The following is a 19,277-nucleotide window of genomic DNA, read 5'->3' as shown; positions in this document are numbered from 1 at the left end:
TTTTAACCTGAGGCACGTTGCAGTTGCTGTCTGTGCTGCTAGCAGGCTGCTCAGCCCAGGCATTGTGGGTTGTGCCGGTGAGAGGAGAAATCCCTGACAAAGTCCTCAATCACACCCAGCAAAATAACCAACCAAGCCAAAAAACACCAAATAAAGACAGGTGTGGGGCTGATCCTGGGCATGGGGTGCTGGAGGCTCAGCAGTGATATTCAAAGGCTTTGCTTTTCACAAATAGTAGCCACCTACATGTTGGGTTTTTTTCTTTCCCTGCCTCAAATCAGGACTTAAGGAATGGGCTCTGGTTTAACCTCCATCTGTTTGACTGAAGAGGTCATCAGCGAGCTTGAAATAAGCAGTCCTATACACCAGGAAAATAAATGTTGGGGGTTTTTTTTCTTCCTATTGTGCTTTCCTGATGTATTTGAACCCTCGTGATAGTGGTGTCATGCATGGGCTGGGCACTGGTTGGTTAGAGGTGAGAAATGGCTTTTGCATCACTTGTTTTTCTTGGTTTTGTTTTTTACCTCTTTGATGTTCTTTGTTGTGGGTTCTTTTAACCCTTTTTTTTAATTATTAACCTGTCTGTATCCCAACCCACAAATTTTTGCACTTTTACCCTTCTGATTCTCTCCCCATCCCGCTGGCTGAGGGGAGGAGTGGCTGCGTGGGGCTGAGCTGCCAAAAACAAACCACCCACCCCAAAACAAGTAACTGAAGAACTGAGCTACTCAAACACCAAAAAAACCATTTGAGAGCATAGCTGGTTTATAAAGGAAAGTTTTATTTTCAGTTATAAGGTGATTACAAACTCATCTAAAAAAGCAAAGATGACTTAAAAATATCCATATACATTTTATTTATCTAAAAAGCAAAACAGAAACTGCAAAATACAAACATTTACCATATACACAAAGGTTAGAGGGTTTTAGGATTAAATTACACTCCAGGATTTTTTTTTTTCAAATACAAATATTCCATTTTGGAACACACAAAAAATGTTGTAAAATGTTTTAAAAATATTTTTAACGTTTTTTCTTTAAAAAAAGTTCAGATGACATTTTTAAGGAGGCCATTGTTGCCTTCACCTCCTTGCTGTATGTGCTACTCATCACATTACTGTAGTCACAGTTGCTAGGAGTTTAAATAACAAAAAAAAAAACACCACTTTTTTTTAGCCAAATACATCAAACAAGATGGACCACCTCTTACAATGTGAAGTCCCTGGCAATATTATCAGGTAACAATCACAACATTACACTGGAGAAAAACAACATCCTATTGAACAACAAGCACTTCAGAACAGTACTGGGATGCTGTGATGCTGAGAGACTGGCGCTGGCTTCCAGGACAGGAGCAGGTGACAAACTCAACTTGCCCCCTCAGGATTTTTTTTTTATCAGCCTCTCAACATGATTTTGCCACTGGTTTTTTTTATCTTTTTATATTAAAAAAAAAATTCAAATCTTTTTAACATCTCAACTGCAGAAGCAGGCAGAGTTAGAAATGGTGTGTATCGTGCTCACAGGGACTCTAATACAGGGCTGAGGCCTCCCCCCACATATGCACACACACAGAGCACCTGCACAGCTCCTTAGCAGAAATCAAGTTTCGCTTTTTTTTTTTTTAGTTTTTTTCCCCATTATTTCTTCTGATTTCTCAAGTCAGGCCACATTTTCCCTGTGCTGCCAGTGGGAAAGAGAGCAGCACCATCCCGCTGTGCACTGCAGAGCCATGGGGAACAAGCCTGCAAAAACTTGCCCCTTTCCACATGCTCTTTAATTTACTTTACTCCTAAAGCTTGAGGTAATTAAATTCTGACACTTTTGCTGATTATTTCAAATTAGGACACAACAGCTGTGTCTGCTCTGACATTCAATAGTCCAGCAATACCAGCAGGGTCAGGCTCTTTTCCAGTCACAAACCCTGTCACTAAAGTTTTCCACCTTTGATGGGGATGGGTGGGATGATTTGTTTTCTTAATGGTTTCAACCAACAAAATTTTGAGCCTGCCTCTTTTTTTGGTGAAATGGTGTCTGAAGCTACTTCTGCTCCTGTTTTAGGACCTGGGTAAATTGAAATCACCAATTCCCACTGACAATTTGAAAAAAAACTCCACACAAAAATGTGACTTTTTCTATTTATTTTTTTAATAGAAACAAACAAATAGAGATTTTTCTTTTTTTTAACAAAGAAGCATTGTCCGTATAAATATTTATTTTGAGCTGGCAGAAAAGAGCCACAATCCAGTGGAGGGTGCAGGGCTGGAGAGGGCAGTTTTCCAGCAGTGGCTGGTGCTGGTTATACTCAAGTCTTTCTTGAGCAATCTTTCCCATAGAATAAAATTGACCATTAATACCATAATAAAATTTTTGTGACCAAAATATGGAGCTCAGGGAGCCTCTTTTTCATTAGTTCATGGGTTTCTTAAGTGTCAAGTGTCACTGAATCGACTGAATACTTTGTTTCTTAAGCTTACCTTTGATTATAAGAAATAAAACAAGCTACCAGGGTCTGACAGTTCCTGACTTTTGCTCATGCAAATATACAAATACACAACTACATGTCAATCCTAACCACAAGGCTTTGGATGCTGATTTTGGAGAAAACAAGTCCAAGGCAGCTGCTTGAACCCACACCACATTCAACCTCCTATGCCAGGAGCCATGTAATGCCTACAAGGAGCCAGGAGAGCTTTCAAGTCCAACCTTAAGGCTTCCTTGGAGGGGCCATGGTCCAGGATTTTGTCATTACTTTCCTTCTTCCACCACCCTCATTTAGTAGAGACCATTTGGACATGCTGGTAGGTTGGCTCTTTACAGGCAAGTGGTGCCTAAACCTCCTCAATCCTCATCCTGAACAGCCTGGCAAGACTTACACACATGATTTGCAGCCTAGGAATAGAAGCAATGTCCCCACTGTGTGCGTGCATATGAGGGTGGAAGATTTCATCTACTAGTCTACTTAAACACAGATTTATTTTTATTCTTTTTACTGAAAGTGAGCAACTTCCATTGAACCTCCTTGGAAATGATGTCAGGGTCATCTTTCTTCCAAGTGTACTTGAGCTGCTTAACTAACTTTTCCACTCCATTCAATGCACAGCTTATTTAACATTTTATATACATTATGCCTCCACAAGTGATCTTGCAGTGACCACAAGACATGGAAGCTAATAATCAGTTATTCAAAAATGTTCAAATCCTTCTCCCATGGATGGAAGTTTGCCATTGATGCAACAAGTGGGAGCTTTGAACCCAAGTGTGACAAGCACAACCTCAACGAAACTGTAAGTCTCCTTAGCAAATAAAAACAGACCAGGAGGAGACTTGGAAAAGATCTATCGAATGGAGATGTCCATGTGTCTTCAGATGTACTTGACTTATTTAACGCTGAGACAAAGAAGAGGAACCAGGAGCATCTGCAGTTGAGAAAGGAGGATGCACACAGGACTGAAAACAGCTGCAGAAGGTGCGGTCCTGACGGTGGCATTAAAGGCTCTGCTGATGGTTGCTGGGTTGTTTTTTTTGGTTTTTTTTTTGGTGTTACAACAACTGTAAGGCTGCATTTTTTTTATTTTCCTCATTTCTTCCTCTCCCCAAGAATAGCAGCGAAAATCAATTTTGCTGAGCTGTTCCAGCAGACTATTCCTAACTCCCCTCCAGCCCCTAATTCCAGGAGCTGCGCTGCTGCTGTAGGGTGACCACCAGCGCTGTTCTAGATGGCAAATACAGCTGACAGACTTTTGTATTTTCATTTACAACACAGGAAAAAAATCCATTGTGGACCTACTGTCTCAAACTTTAAAAGAGGACTTTTCTAAGTGTGCGGAATCTGTTTGGACCAGATGAAAAGGAAAGCTATGGATGAGAAGGAAAAATAGAATAATAACAATAACAACAATAAAAACAATAAAAACCAGTTCTATTTATGAAATCATACTGTTTAAATACTGAGATACAGACTACTGGTAAAGTCCCTTACAATAGATGCTCATTCAGTGAGATCATCACTAGTGACAGGTGAACTGAAAAGGTCTGGAAAATTGGAAAAAATAAGAAACAGATCAGAAAATCTCATGGGGAAAATGTTCCCCTTTACATTTCTACTATTTCTTGATTACAGTTCAGCTCGAAATAAATACTGCTGAAATTCTGCCGTTTTCAAGCCCAGAAGAACCCATGAATACAAAGGTACATGAAATATGAAAAGGTGTGCGTTTTGTCTTGGTTTATTCTGGCTTTAATCTCAGGGATCTGGTTCTAAAGATCTCATGCCAAAACTACACTAAGTTTTCCCTGGATCCAAACCAGTTCATCTATGACTAGTCATGATACTTTATAATATAGAGTTCCTCATTTACACAAAACAGGTAAAATAGGTCACAGGAGTTTAAACAAGTAAATATATGAAAAAAATCAGTTGTCTTTGCAGTCAAAATAGGTAGAAAACACAAACTTTTTTAAAAAATTATTTTTTAATAAATTTGGCAGAGTATCATGTTGAAATGCAAATTTATCACCAAGAGAAGTTTAGAAACCTGATAAAATTGTTAGGAAAAACCCCCAAACTATAAAAATGCAAATGTTCTCACTGGAACTCAAAACCCCAGATAAAACAAGAGGAATTAAGTATATTTTTTTTTTTCCAGGGAAGAGGGAGGGGAAAGGAAAACTGTTTTCCAGAAACAATAATTTTTTGGCTCTTGGTGAGTCCCAGACCTCCCTTGCAGTTGTGCTAAGGAGCACAGCAGGGCCAGAGAAGCTGACACAGAGAACACTTCAATGAGGTTGTTGCATATGTGTGAGACATTTTCACTTGGAACATGGAAGCGACTGATTTGAATGGCACAGTTTGTATTGAAATGGGGCTGGGTTCTAGTTCTCTAGTAGTTGTATATTTAAAGGTGTAGTATTAGCCCTCTGGTTCTTCACACAAACACACTCTTCCCAACATGGGAGATGTTTAAATACCCAGCTGACTTGCTGGAGATATCTTTGATGTAGCCAAACCATTTTTTCCCCTAACTAAAGCTTGTCTCACCTCTACAGCACAAAAGTGATGTGCAAACTATATAATCTCAAACACAGTTGCATGACAATGTATATATATATATATATAAAAAGAAATAAATCAAACATCAGTGTTTCATCTGCGCTCACAAAAACCATTAATTTAGACCCCCCTAACCTGCTACTCCCTCTTCACCCATGCCTGTTTGCTGCAGACACTAATTGTAACTCAAAAATGAGAGTCCAAGCTGAAGCCCACTAGGAGAGTTATCTTTGATTACACTTCCTTGCCTTTGATTGTTAAAGGCTATTAAAAAAAAAAAAAAAGCTGTATGCATGTTTCTTTATTTTGGGCACATTTGATGACACCCTGTGGCTCTGAGAATTCCTCCTGTGACCTTCGATGGCTGTTGCCACTTGCTCAGGAAGTGTCATTAGATGTTTGCCATCTCCAGCTGCGGAAAAGTTTCATTTAGAGCTCTCGTAATACAGCAACCAGAAAAAGAAAACAAAAGTAACTCTATGGTGGCTGGTTTTGTTGCTGCAACTCAGCTATCTGATGTAAAAATATCTACAAATTCCAACTAGAAAGATTTTGAAAGTTACAGATGCAGCCACTTTTTTCTTTCTTTAATAATTATTTTGGTCCATCTCTCAGTTTTAAATCACCCCTTTTCTGTTACAGGAAAACCAACAAGTTAACAAGCGTTTGTGCTGCTGTGGCCAGTTAGCCCATGGGACAAGAAAAAATAAAATAAAACTACTGTGTAGGAATGTTAAGAACTGGTTATGTTCCTGTTTAGATAAATTACAAACTCTGCCCTGACAGACTAGGCTGACAGCAGAATAAACAGATACAAACTCTGCTTTTATCAAGCATTTCTTCTAAATACCTTTGGATAGCCTAACTGTGGTACATAAGAAAAAACTCTCTTCCTCTAATACAATGCCCACAAGAAAAGGCCAAGTTTCGCCAGAGAACTTGTTCCCAGCACAACCTGCTCAAGTTTTAAAAAAAAAAAGAAAAAGGCTTTTGTCCATGTTTTGGACAGTCTTCAGGGATCCAATTCCCCATGGAAACATTCACCTGGACCACACGAAGTGGACCCCCCATTCCTACACTCTTTGTAGTGGTTTCTCTTCACTCCCCAGTCTCACCTGGAATGGTACCCAATTCCTACTGATCAATAAAAAATATTTCAGTGTTACATGTTCCCTTTAATTTAAATTCCTAAAAGCCCTGTTTCTTCAGCATAGAAGATTCATAAATATGTCTTCCATCCTCCTTCCCTCCTAAAAATCAAATCAAATCAAATCAAATCAAACCACGGTTTAACCCAATGATGAGCAAGGAGACCAGGGGCTCTGGGTCCACTGCTGGTATTAAGTAACATGGGACAAGGGACAGAGTCCTCTTGTCTGTTCCTCAACCAGCAATGACTGACACCCCCTGTCCCCCCAAAAATACAAAGGTAAAGCAAATCCTGGTTACCAAACTTGGAAAAGCATTTTTGAGATACATGGATGAAAAGCACCTGTTTGCTGTGTGATATTATTATCATCATTACTATTATTATTGTGTATATTATGTATAATGTGTCTGTTATCAATACCGGTTCACCAGGTGAGTGGTTTTGTTTCTCCTGTCATGGATGACCTGGTTTGTGTTCACTCCTGAATGGTTAGAGTCCAAAAATTATTCTTTTATTTTTCTGCCCCAAACCAAAATCCAAATGAGGAAGTGAACATCTGAGGCACCCAGAGGGCAGGTGCTGCTTTTCCCCTCTCGGCTCCTTAGTGCTCATCCCACTGCCACGGGGGCAGGCTGCCATCCCAGTTTGCAGAATTCAAGTTTACACCAGTGTCACTGCATCAAAATATGCTTTTCTGGAAAACTCAGGAGCAGGTACTCAACCTCCCTGCCCAAACACAAACAGCAGGCATTTCACTCAGGTAAAAAAAAAAAAATCTAAAAAATAATTAAAAAAACCCTGAAAACCATGCCAAATCCTGCAAATGCCTTCCTCAAGTCCTCCTCCATCAGTGTGACAGGCTCCCAACGCTGTCCTTGGGAGGGAAGGCCACAAGGTTTTTCACAACCAGCTTCCCTTGCAAACTCTCTGCTCCAGCTGTTTGGCCATATCCTTATTCAGGAACTGTGCTAAACAAAACCCGCTCCCTAAAGTGACCCTGACGCCTGTCATTTACCATAATTGAACCAGAGGGTGGAAATACTACACCTTTGAAAATTCTCTTGAAACAGCATTTTTTTTACAAATTGTATCTCTCAACAGAGCTCCTTTTGTGTGTTCTGTAGGTTACCCTGCTCCCAACCATACCAGCACCTAAAATTGCTTTCTGAGACTTGAATGTATTGCTGGTAAGACAATCAATTCAAGTGGTAAGGTGTATAATATTTAGAGATAAAGATATATATATTTAAAAAAACCCAATAATAGTAAATTCCTGTAATATGTCTAGTCTGATATGAAAGCTCTCCCTCTACAGAGAGACGTCTGCTGTGATTACCTTACAAAATATTAAAAAAAAAAAAAACACACACACAAAAAATAACTTTCTCTGTGAGAAATAAAAATAAATCCTAGTGCAAATATAAAGCTCTGTAAACCTGGTCCTATGAGAATCTATGGTTAGTAAACGGCAGTTAAAGCAGGTTTATCCTCTCACAGAGAGAGCTCACATCATGGTTTCCACAATGATATGAGTTGGCTTGATCAATCCGCCATTCGAAGTTCCATTGGGGCAGAAGGGGGTGCCACTCTCTGTTTCTTTGGACCACCGATTCACTTCCTTGGGGGCAGCCACCGCCTTTATCCTCTGAAAGAAAGAAGGAAAGCAGAGGTGAGATGACCAGCAGGCCTCTGAGTCTCCACGTGCAGGCCGGAGGATGCAGCAATCCAAGGGCGCTGCTGGAGCCGTGCGTACACCCCAAGGACACGGGGATCTGTGGGGCCCTGCCTTCAACTTCTGCTCAGCTGCAGAGCCTGACTTGACGCAGGGAAGACAGATAGGAGAGGATATTCCTATGGATATGTTATCCAGCATCCTGCACACTGGGCTTTCAGTGCTGCTGCTGCTGCTCAAATGATGTGTGTTCTCCTTCCTCATTTAGAAACAGCTCTGCCCGTCAGCCCAGCCTTCACTGCCAAGTGGCAACTTCTCTCCTACATCTCAGTTCACAAAGGAAGAACTAAATGGCATCTGACCAATGTTTACTCTTCTTTCCTTTCCTAACATAGTCTTTGAGCAGTGTTTTGGCTACTTTTACACTTGTCTCTCATGGTGACAATGGTGACAATGTAGGCAAGAAAATTAACACTTATGCCCTGGCCACAGCTGAAAAAGACCATTAACACTAGGATGAAAACAAATGCAAGTGTTTGTGCTCTGGGAAATGTTTGGTTTTGGCATTTTTTTAAAATTCTATTATCTCTTTTTAAATAACCCAAAGTGTCCCACTTTCTCCTCCAAGAATACCCTGGGCTGCATTTAAGACCATCTCATTAGGCAAAAACAAAACTAATCTGAAAACTTAGAAGAGAATTGCTAAGTTGCACAGTCTCTAAAAACTTTAAACTGGAATAAAAGCAAATTAGGGGAACCTGCACTGAACTGCAAAGGGCAAGAGACCGCCTGCAAATCCAAACCCAAGGGAATTTGCACTGTTAAGTCTGAATCAGACTCAGTTTTCCAAAGATCAGGGCAATCTCGATCCAGTATTTCAATTTGAAATAAAACAATAACAAATTAAAAAAGCTAAAAAGTGAAGTCCACTGGCAGGAGGTTTTGACTTCTATTTAGTCCCCCACAGGGAAGGCCATGCCTGAGAGCCACGCTATCCCCAGGTGTATCCAAACTTCCTTGAAATTCAATGAGCTTTTACACAAGCAGGTTTGACCCAGGTCTCTCTCTCTCTATCTCTTGCTTTCTCTGTGATTTTCGGTGTGGTGCTTCCATGTCCCTGTGGGCTGGAGAAGAGAGACCTGATACTTAGAAACACCCCAGTCCTTGAGTGTTTGTCTGCACGTGGAGGTAATGATTTGCCAAGCTGGCAACTGCACAAGTGGGACACGAGTAAAATCACTTGATGTTTGTCTGAGGACAGAAGGCTTTGTGTTTGTTCTGTTTCTACTGTTTGCTGAAAGGACAGGTGATCTTTAGCAGTCTTATTTGCCCTACCTGGACAAGGTGGCAGTTTTCCAAACATTATTTTGTATAAAACACAGTAAGTTAAAGCTCCCTTTCTCCTCTACACAAACAACTGGTTGCTCTTACCTCAATGAGCGACCCATCTGACTGAATGATGCGGATGACCATCACCATAGGGATGCAGATCATGGAGGAAAGGGCAAGAACCCAGCCCAGGCCAATTGCCCAGTCTGGGTATGTGTAGACCTTGTTGTAGGTCAGTGGTTTGTACTTGGCCAAAGAAAAGATAAAGCACCCCTGTGGATGAGAAGGGAAAACAAAGTGAGGTTCAAATAATAACAAAAGTAGTAGGGCTCTGGTGCTACCACTGGCCCTGAGGAAGATAGGCAGTGAAAGGCAGAGCTGATGAATACCCTGTGTATTTTAAACCAATGTGGGAATTATTCTTCCATTTAAATCATTAAAAGAGCATCTGCATCTGCTTATAGCATCTGCTGCTCGAAACAGTGTTAAGAGATGGTGCTGAACAGCTGCAGCATGCTGCCTGTTTTTATTCAGGGCTCAACTATTTGCTGCACATTGCAAGGAGATTACCAGGATGTTCTTCCCACCCAGTGAAATACTTCATGCTGAGATCTGCCTCAGACTGCTCAAGTCTTTTTGTTACAACAGCCCAGCAGTCCTGTGTCTGCTCTTTGGAAAGTGAGTTTTCTCTTCATGATTGTAGCATTTTGCCAATCCTAAGAAAAATACACTGAAACGTAACCAACTCCAATCTGCACGGGCACAGCAGAGAGCTGTCACGTTAGCAGCTGACATCTGAGAACATAATGACTTTGAGGGGAATGTTCGAGCCTCCAGATTCTCTTTGCAAATTGGCCTCTGAATGCAACAGCTTTCTCTTGAAGAGAAGCAGTAAGAGGCGGCTCAGCACTGCCATGTGTAAAACTTGAAAGAGCACAGGTCAGTACTCACCACACAAAGAACTGGTGTGATCACAATCCAGCTCCATTTCATCCAGGGACCAGGTCTGTATCCAATCATATCCTCAATGGCATCATAAATATTATCAGCGCCTGTAAGAATCGAACATATAAAAGCCCTCTAAGATTAAAGCTGCTTTCCTAGGCCTCAAAGGGGCATTTAAAGGGAAGAGGAGGGTGTCAGATGTATTCTTCAAATGCTTCCCACAGCTGTGAAGTCCTACATGATTTTCTAGAGAAGCGCAAGGGTTGGGGGACTCTCATCCCACCCCTCCCCTCACTACTCGGATGCAGGAGTGCCCCCCTCACACACCCTCTCCTCTCTCCAGATTCTCACTGAACTTGCCAGATGGATCACCTGGGAAGGAGCTGACAGCAAACAGTGCACTCTGCTTCCACAGGAATCTGACTGGTGTGAAATTATGGCTTTGTTTGTTTTGCTTTTCTAAGGAGATGGAGCACATAAAGAATCAAAGAAATGACTAGTCCTGACCAGCAAACATCTGATCCCTTCCCAGCTCAGGCAGCTAGAGGCTACTGTCAGACCTTGGTACTTGGCACTGCCTAAAAATAATGGGGCAGAATACACTCTTCTGTCAGCTCCCTTTTTGTACTTTCTGTTTGGTTGGCTTGGCCCCGTGGACGCTGCAGCCCTGAAAGGAAATTCTCTGAGAGACAAAGAGGAATTTTCATGGCTGGCCAAACTTTCAACTCTCACCTCTAAACTTAACACGTAAATGCTTAATTGTGCCTTTGTTAATTAGCAATGGAAAAATACTAATTTTTTTGTGGAAAAACACTGGAGGTTGGCTTCATCCCAGATGCAAATTCGTCTCCAAGAGGTCAGGGCAAATTTATTTTAATGGCATGTGTCTGTTGCTGGGAAGAAGATTCTGGGGTGGCTGATGATTAAATATTTGGCAAGCAAAATTGTCACTGACTCATCAAAAGGTATCAGATGAAAGGAGTCTCACTTACCATAAACCCAGGCTACAGCAATACATTCAAAGAATGCAACCCACAAAAGGCATACACCACTAGCTGCATAGTAGTCAAAGAGTTGAAAAACATACATGCCACCCTGTAAAAGAGAGACACAACTGATTGGGATACAACAGGAAAAACCCAAATATTTCAGGCCCAGCTCCCAGCAACATCTATCAACCTATCTCAATGACTGCTGTCTAATAAGAAGCAGTATCAAGCAAGTATGTAAGGTAAATATTTGGCATTGCCTTCCCCAGGGAATATGCATGTTTACTACAGGAAGAATTCCAAACAAGACAACGATTAAACAAAATTAAGCCACTTAGTATAATCTACTGACACACTTAAATCTTTCCTTCTCAAAAGCATTTTAGGATGGGCATTTAAAGAAACCAACGATACAAAGAAACAACAGGTCGTCTCCTAATACTAACACCTCCAAAAGACTGCAAATGGAATTCAGTTCAACAGGAGGGCCTTCATTTATTAATTGAGTGAAAGGACTTTTTTCATGAGAATAATTCATTTTTTGCTTTCTAACTCTCTTTATTTATACCGTGCTGTTAGACTCTTTGCTCTCACTACACTGAACTATATATACCCGCACTTCTACATCAAACCCCATGTTTGTTAGGCACCTCTGTTACAGGTGCTATTTTACCTCCCACATTCGTGCTCTTCCAGTTGTTTTTAAAATCTGGCTTGGATTTTATTTTGGAGATAAATATCACAACAGTGCAGGCACTGGAACATATTCCTGTCTAGTTTATACTAGAATAAACACGGTGGTATTTAATTAATTCAAATCTGTGTAACTAAGATAAAAATCTCTTTCCCTGCATACATTGGATAGATTCTTAATCTGCTCTGCTGAAGGTTTCCAATGTGTTTCATCATTTAGAGCTAGATGTTAATATTCATACTCATGTTGATTGGTACCTGAGATCAGATTGAATTTAATGAGATTTCATGTCTCTTTTCCTCTGACTAAAAAGCGGGTGTATATATAGCTCCCTTTCAAAATGCTTTCAGATCTAGGGATGAAAGATGCTCTGTAGATCTAAAAAGCACTGCTCCTCTGAGTGGCTAAATAGCTAAAACTGGCCTGAAAAATGGCTGGCAAAGAAGGCAATTTCCAGCACTGGTGCTACTTACCTCAGTCACCATAGTTAGTCCCAGAAGATAGCTAAGGAAACACACTATAGCGATGAAGATTTCCCGTCGGTAACCCTTCCTTAGGAAGGATGGGTGCAGATCAACTAATGACGTGATCTGTCCTTCAACTTCAACAAACTAAAGGGGGAAAACAGCAACAGAGAAATGTCACTTGAAGAATACCCACTGCACATTTCATCCAGGCTCCTAATTGAACAAACCCTCTCCAGCAACACCCCAACTGCGCTCTGTGGCAAAATGCTGCTCTGAATAAATAAATCAGAAGCCATTCCTTTGTAACCCAGAGGCTGAAGCGTGGGGGTAGTTTTCAGGTTGGAACAAGCTTTCAGAATTGCTGTTTATTTCCCAGCAGCCTTATGAGCTACCAAAGGGGCTTTGTAAATGCAAGCCACAAGGATAAAGAGGTTAATTTGATGACAGGAAGGCACTTATGTGGCTTTCATGTTGTCACTGTTCCAGATGAATATAAGATGTATGCTAGAAAAGACGCAGAGAGAAAACACTTAAGAAAGTCCAAGCTAGGAGAGTACCTCCCAGCCTTTTTTTGATGTGCCAGAAAACCTCATAGATACTAGTTAGGTTAATTCCACAATTTGATATAATTCTACTCTTGGGTTTGTTAGTGAAAATCCAGCCAAGGAAAGGCAGACTTTGACATGAAATAGCAGCTCTTCTTGACTGAACATGTCTTTTCTGGATCTGTGAGCAGAGTATCTCTGAGTGAGGCTCTGGTCACTTTTGCAAAAATAATGCAGCTATTCATACAGTCCCCATAAAATGATTTGGTAAAGTATTTGCACATGTAAATCAAAAATGAAGCTCTGAGTAGATGAACTAAAAATCTTTATCTAGCTTCACAATATCTGTATTTGTACTTGTTTGCCTTTGGAAAACTATACATTTAAGATGTGTAACTTGAGTTAGCCAAATAACCCAAACTGGACTTAAATAAAAGTTTAAATTAATCAAAAAGCAGATGCATTTTGCCCATGGCAGAAAGCAACTACTGAACTTCCCCCAAATAAAACCAAAGACAGGATCTTTAAACTGATCTATACTTTCAACCTGGGAAGGTTGAAAAAGCACAAAGCTCACTGAAGACATGAGGTATCCACACAGGTATCCATAAAGGCTGCCTCTGTAGAACTGATCTTCACTTTAAGTAGATATATCTTCTTATAACTAATAACTTATCACATTATTATTAACAGATTAATCTATGACATAGATTATTTCAGGAAAAGCTGCCTTTTCCTACCTGGTACCTCTATTGCTCTTACAGTGCCCAGAAGAGCCCTTAAACAACTCTACCCTCTTTGATCACAAACCGAAGCTCTATTTTGGAAATACAGACTGTCCTGCAAAAAGACTTTGTCCTACACCAGATTTTGTTGCCTCCTGTCTTGTTCCTTTGACTTTTGTAAAACTAGTTTTCTTTTCTAATGTAACCCTTTCCTTTGGGCTGATTTGATCTGAAACTGCTCTGGCATTCCAGAAACCTGCTTGACTGCACTCCAAAAAACCAGAGGGGTGGAGGAGAGAAATTAAGTGCTCCAATTAGTTTTAATCATTCCACGCAGTGAGGAGCTTTTTAAAATTACTAGACAGCTTCCAATTTGCATAAGCATAGGGTTGCTGAACCACAGCATTGGGCACTTTCACATTTACTTTGGAGTGACTGAAAAGTTGCTCACCAGAGTTCAAAGATTAAGCCATAAAGAGCAATTTAGGGCAAATGAAATATAAAAAAATGTAAGAGATTAAGTACACAACAATTGGTAAAAATCCATTTACAGAGCTCTCCTCATACAAGAGGACATTTAGGCTACATAAACATTTCATCCTTACAAATCCCTTTTTTTAAAAAAATGTTAATGACTTTCCTTTTGAGTGCAGAAAAGTTTGAGTTTTGAATATGCAGTTACTGCATAATCCCTGGTCACCCATGTTTCCTTGTAAGTGGACTATCTAGAGATGATTTACAGGTTCCTTGGCAGTACTTAGTCCAACATTCCTACAAGCAACCACTGGGAAAAATAACCTAACTTCTTGGACTGAACATTTTGATTTTTTCATGCTCACTGATTAATAGCAGTGTGTGCTTTAAAATTAGTACAGCTGGAATATGAGATGCTTTCTGGTCTGTTTGGAGGTACTAAATTCATGCTAGTGACGTGAAAGTCAGCAGGATCCCACATTCCTCAGCACCTCCAAGCCCAAGGCCACCGAAAAAGGCTGTGGCTTTGTTCTCTGGCTGCTCATGAAGCCACCCTGTACAAAACATTTTGTGCTTTTTGTATCTCATGACAACTTCACTTTTTTGGCACTTGGCAACTATGAAAGCCTGTCTTTCTAGTAGTTATTAATTCTTGAAGTGCTTTAATGATGGTGTATGCACACTGCAGGTAATCGCAATGGCACTAAGTACTCTGTGGAACTGACTGCTGTAGACTTGCATGTTTTAAAATGATTAAGCTTTTTTTCAAAAGAAGAAAATACTGCACTGCAACCAAAATAGTGGTATTTTGTGGCCAGACAGGGACTGAAATTTAGGTTATGGAGTACTGGTCTAGTCTTGTGGACTCCGCTAACTCCTGATGAGAAAGACTTACTGAGCAACATATTACAAATTGACATCCACAGATTCATCAAGTGAAGCCCCTCACTAAAAATACAGACAAATTAAGAGGAATACAGACAAATTCCTCTTAATTCATGCCTTAACTCAGTTTTTCTCAGTCAGCAGCGACAATACAATAAGCCACATATCCCTTACCCATCATACTAACCTGGCTATCCAGTCCAAGCAACAGAAGCATAATAAAAAAAAGGATTGCCCAAAAGGTGGGCAGTGGCATCATGGACACAGCTTTTGGATAGGCAATGAAGGCCAGGCCTGGACCTAGAGAAAGAGAAAATAGGGAAGGGGAAAGGGAAGGGAAGAGAAATAGTAAGTACCAGCTCTTTGGTAAAGGTAGCCACCCTCAAATTCAGGAATGCCTGGTTCCGTTCAGATAAATCCAAACGCAGCTGGAAATACCAGAAGTGAAACAGTTTGGCTGTTTTATCTGAAATCGAAGCACGCATGACTACAGCAGAAACCACAGGCAAACCCCCGAGGCCATTGCTAACAGATCACCGGTTTTAACATCTGTCTCAAACATGCCAATAATGGAGGTGTCCTACATCTGCCCTGCACGGACACAGGACAGTGTTGGGGGCAGGGGGGAGAAGGGGTGACCCAGGGGAATGGCAGAATCCCACTGCTAGCCCACATGGTCATGATGAAGATGATGGTGATGAAATTCTTTTGCATGCAGGGAAGGGGACTCTGCTGAAAACGTTCCCCGGGATCTTCACTAATGCAACCACTGCCTACTCTCTGTATGCAACCTCCAAACCCAGCATGGCTTTTCTAAAGCAGGGTTTGCACTCCAGGAGTTTGCTCCTTTGCTTCTGCAAACCCTCACTGCTGCACTGATTAGGCTACTCCTAATTATATCAACTGGGGCTCCTGAAAAAATGCTTCCTGCTGTTGGGAACCGCTGGGGTGTAAAATCACTCTGCAGAAAATTGCTTCCCCATGCTGTCACATCATCTGCCCCTATCCAGCCAGCCTACACGGTCCTGCCACGGTGACACTGAGTATGACCAACACCAGCCCCAGCTGCAGGATGGATTCCAGCAGTCTTGGAGCACCAGCGGGGCTGGGACTAAGTGCTGGGCTTCTCTGCTCTGGAAAACAAAGCATTGTGTGCGAGGGCTCCTCTCTAGACTGGGTCTGGTCTGCGCTCTGCACCAGACGGGATCTCACTCACACCCACACACGGAGCTCTCGCACGCTCATCTCCAGAGGCACTCCCACCTGGAGCCAGGTGCTATTGCTTATGGGAGCTTTTGTGAAGAGGGAGAGAGCCCTCCACAAGTGGGAGACAGGAACACTGGCAGCCTGGCATTTACAGCAGGCTCTCAGAGGGGACGGAGAAATTTGGTGAGGCTGACAAAAAATTCTGAGGGCAGATTTAAATTCAGATTAAACCCAGGAATGCCTGGCTTGTCTGCTTGTTTACTTTAAGGAGCCTTCAAAATCCTGGAAAATGCCAGTTATCAAGTGTACTCATGTCATTTTCAATGGAAAAGGGATTTTTTTTTGAACTGCTGCATTGCAGGGCCAAAAAATCTTATCTCTGATCTGTACAAAAAAAAAATTGCTAACGCTGCTCTTCCTAACTCCCACTTTTCCTTTCCAACAAGAAAGACAGAAAAAGAAGCTAGAGAAAGAGATAAAAAAGGATGACTTTTTTTTCAAACTAAAGAAAACTTTAAGTCACTGAAAATATTTGAACAGAAATAAATACAAATTAGCCAACAATCAAGCAACTAATTTTATTTGAAATGAAACACAACTAAGATTTTATAAGACAGAAGATACCAAAAAATTGGTGAATGTCTCAAATTTTGGGGGGCTTTGCTTTTTTCCCCCTTAATTCAGTGGATACAGCAGATCTTCCCTGAGGGAGAACTGCTACCAGATGGCATTTGCAGCTGATCTGTGCAATTGATGAGACAGATGTAAAACTGCTCTCCTCAAAACTTGCTCAGTTCTGTATGCTTTGGCCAGTGAAACTGTTCTTGCACTGTGATACCAACTAATACAAAGTGCCCTAAGCCCTGTGCTAGTTTTGATTTTCCTTTGAAACTAAGTGTTCAAGTATAAAAAGAATAGTCCATGTGAAAGAAAATGTTCCTGGCAACCCTTCAACTGAAACATAAATAATCTAAAAATTGTATTTAATTTGAAACTCTGTTCTTTGGAAGGGTGTTTTGCAGAAGTGAAGCACTTGTGGCTGCTATTAAAAGCTGGTGAGGACTGCCATGATCCCAGCCCACACTCTGGCTCTTTGCCATTAAGTGCTGTGGCATGGCTGGAGAGCTGCAGAGGCAGAGACCAGGCAGGCATCAGGAAACCCAAGGCACTATAGTCAGACCTGTTTAATCTGAATTTGTTTGCAAATGGAATTTAAACAAGAAAAAAAAAAGCAAATCTTGTGCTGGTTTAATCCTGCTACAAATTGCATGGGTGGTAGAGTACTTCTTCCAGCCAAAGAGAGGCTGCACAGACTAGACAGGACTCACTATGATTGTGTTGAGCCTCCACTGCCTTCCTTTCTGCCTTTAAAATAATTTCAGAAAAAAATGAAAAAAGCTATTCATTAAAAATCTGTTTTCACGGAGAAGCCAGAGGAGTCTAAGTTAACTGTTGTGTAAACCCACTAAAGGCAGCGAAGGCCAGCAGTGACCAGTGCTTTCAGCAGGAGCCAGACCTGGCTGACAAGTGTGTCCCTGGCACATGGCACCTAGGCTGAACTTGGCAGCAGTAAAAAATGTGGCCATGAGATTCTGCTGTCAGCAAATTTGTTGATGTTCCCGTGGCTTGCAGGAGGGCAAACAAGGAAACAAGTGGTGCCATGGATAGAGCAGGAGGGATTTAACTCCCTGGGGGGAGAAGGAGGTCTGTGGACAACATCCTCCCCCGAGTGCTACAGCCAAGTGGCAGTGCCTCTGCTCACCTTTTCCCTGATCCAGGGGAGCAGTTCTGACCTTGCATCATAAGAAACCAAAAAAAGGCAAGGCCAGAAAAGACAGGCTCAAGTGCCTGCTGGATGCCTCTGTGCTAAGAAGCAGCACTGAGGCAGCAGCAGCAGCAAGAGCTTCCCTCACAGCCCCATGTGGGTCCAGGGACACTCACCCCAGGGGGACCAAGTGTCTTCAGTAGCTCCGCAAGAAATCAAAAGCCAAATTCGGAAGCTAATCAGTGCCCCTGTTGTATAAAATCCCTCCTTTAAAAAAACGTTTTTTGAGCTGTTGAAAAAATGCTATGTAAACACTGTTAGCTAATTTGTGTTTAAATGTTTTTAGCGATCCAGTGTTACTATAGAATTGTTTAATTCTAAAAATGTCAAGTGCTGCCAGTATCAGAGATTTAATAATAAAAACTAGAATAAATATTGACCAGATAAAAACCTAATGTGCAAATACTTAAAAATACTACTCTTGGAATTGATCCACCTACATACAAATAAAAAAATAATGGGGCTATTTATGATTCATTCAATAGGATTATTCCCTTGCTTCCTGTTTCCAAACAAAGCAATCAACCTCCGATCAAAATAAGCATTAAGGCCAAGACTGTTAACTAATTGCACTTGCAAGAGGTCTGCCAATTGCAGCCACCCAAGAATCCAGTGGTGCCGTCAATGTCATTAGTTTTTCATTAGCCCTTGGGAAGTGAGATATTTTTCTAAAAGACTTAACTCCCAGAGCCATGTGATTAGAAGATATATTGACTTTTTCATTTTAATAGCATGTTTGCAGAGGAAAGCTTTCAAATACTATGCACGTGAATTAAAAGTACTCAAAAAAAATCAGAAAGAAATGTCAAAAGTGCACTCAGGTGACATTGTTATTACTTGAATCTGATTAGCTTTAAGCCTCATGGCTGTCAAGGCCTGATTCATTATTTTTCCATGGTAATTCCCATCTAATCTGTCTGTTCTACGTGAAAACACATGGTTACACCTGCCTTCATGGACAAGAAATGCACAGAGGAAAAAATGTCATCTGTTTTGTTTGAAATACAGTCACATGCTATGAGGATTTAGCCTTCTTCATCTGCATGTGCATAGCTGAATGTTAATGGGAAGAACCCTTCTGAAATAAGGGAGGAACCTAAGTGTACATCCAGTTTCAAAATGGACTTCTCACGGTTCTGTCAACCTCACCCTGAAACTACAGAGGACAAATGCAGGATTGCAACAGCTGAAGTTGCTGTGGATTAAATGGTCCACAAAACCCTAGAGATGGAGTTCTCCAATTTCTCTTGCCTTTCAGTGAGACTTGGGAATACATGTCTGTATGACCCTTCAAAAGGCCAAGGTACTAATTCTACTCT

The 19,277-nt window shown here is 41.1% G+C and overlaps 1 protein-coding gene across 8 annotated transcripts in view; it reads right to left on the bottom strand.

Moving 5' to 3' along the window:
* Window positions 1-7,290: 7,290 nt before the first annotated feature.
* Window positions 7,291-19,277, bottom strand: part of SLC6A6 (solute carrier family 6 member 6) — a 91,838-nt gene continuing 79,851 nt past the window's right edge. For all 8 annotated transcript variants that reach the window (XM_027700690.1, XM_027700689.1, XM_027700686.1 and 5 more), the window contains 6 exons: window positions 15,115-15,227; window positions 12,305-12,442; window positions 11,141-11,243; window positions 10,155-10,255; window positions 9,306-9,476; window positions 7,291-7,847 (listed from right to left, as the gene is read on the bottom strand). In XM_027700690.1, the coding sequence (XP_027556491.1) occupies window positions 7,707-7,847; window positions 9,306-9,476; window positions 10,155-10,255; window positions 11,141-11,243; window positions 12,305-12,442; window positions 15,115-15,227 (767 nt within the window). In that variant the 3' untranslated portion in view covers window positions 7,291-7,706. The remainder of the gene's footprint in view (window positions 7,848-9,305; window positions 9,477-10,154; window positions 10,256-11,140; window positions 11,244-12,304; window positions 12,443-15,114; window positions 15,228-19,277) is intronic.

The sequence above is a fragment of the Neopelma chrysocephalum genome, unplaced genomic scaffold (assembly GCF_003984885.1).
Source record: "Neopelma chrysocephalum unplaced genomic scaffold, ASM398488v2 Primary Assembly neopelma1_147, whole genome shotgun sequence".
NCBI lineage: Eukaryota > Metazoa > Chordata > Aves > Passeriformes > Pipridae > Neopelma > Neopelma chrysocephalum.
Note: the sequence above shows the minus strand (reverse complement) of the source record. Positions and strands in the feature narration are given on the sequence as shown.